The sequence below is a fragment of the Penaeus monodon genome, chromosome 30 (genome assembly GCF_015228065.2).
Source record: "Penaeus monodon isolate SGIC_2016 chromosome 30, NSTDA_Pmon_1, whole genome shotgun sequence".
NCBI lineage: Eukaryota > Metazoa > Arthropoda > Malacostraca > Decapoda > Penaeidae > Penaeus > Penaeus monodon.
In genome coordinates, this window is record NC_051415.1 from 29,745,640 (window position 1) to 29,745,869 (window position 230).

A 230-nucleotide genomic window follows, 5' to 3' on the forward strand; every position below is an offset into this window, starting at 1 on the left:
GTGCATATGCATACAACAATAAAATCATAAAACACAGTGGCAACTAACAGCAGGAATTTCGGCGACTGGGTGTGAAACTGGGTGCGGGCTGCGGTAGAAACTCTGCGGGACTTTGCGCCACGTTTGATACCTGTGTTGATGGTTGATGCACGCTGTTCTCCCAGGAGACTCCCATCACATCTATTGGGGAAAGTTAATGAAAGTATATTGTCACTTCAGCGTATTGCAAA

At 46.1% G+C, this 230-nt stretch overlaps 1 protein-coding gene across 1 annotated transcript in view; it reads right to left on the reverse strand.

Moving 5' to 3' along the window:
* Positions 1 to 230, reverse strand: part of LOC119592398 (glycoprotein-N-acetylgalactosamine 3-beta-galactosyltransferase 1-like) — a gene marked incomplete at its 5' end in the record, with an annotated part of 4,507 nt that overhangs the window by 3,897 nt on the left and 380 nt on the right. Inside the window, one exon of the mRNA XM_037941221.1 lies at positions 49 to 180. Within this exon, the coding sequence (XP_037797149.1) occupies positions 49 to 180 (132 nt within the window). The remainder of the gene's footprint in view (positions 1 to 48; positions 181 to 230) is intronic.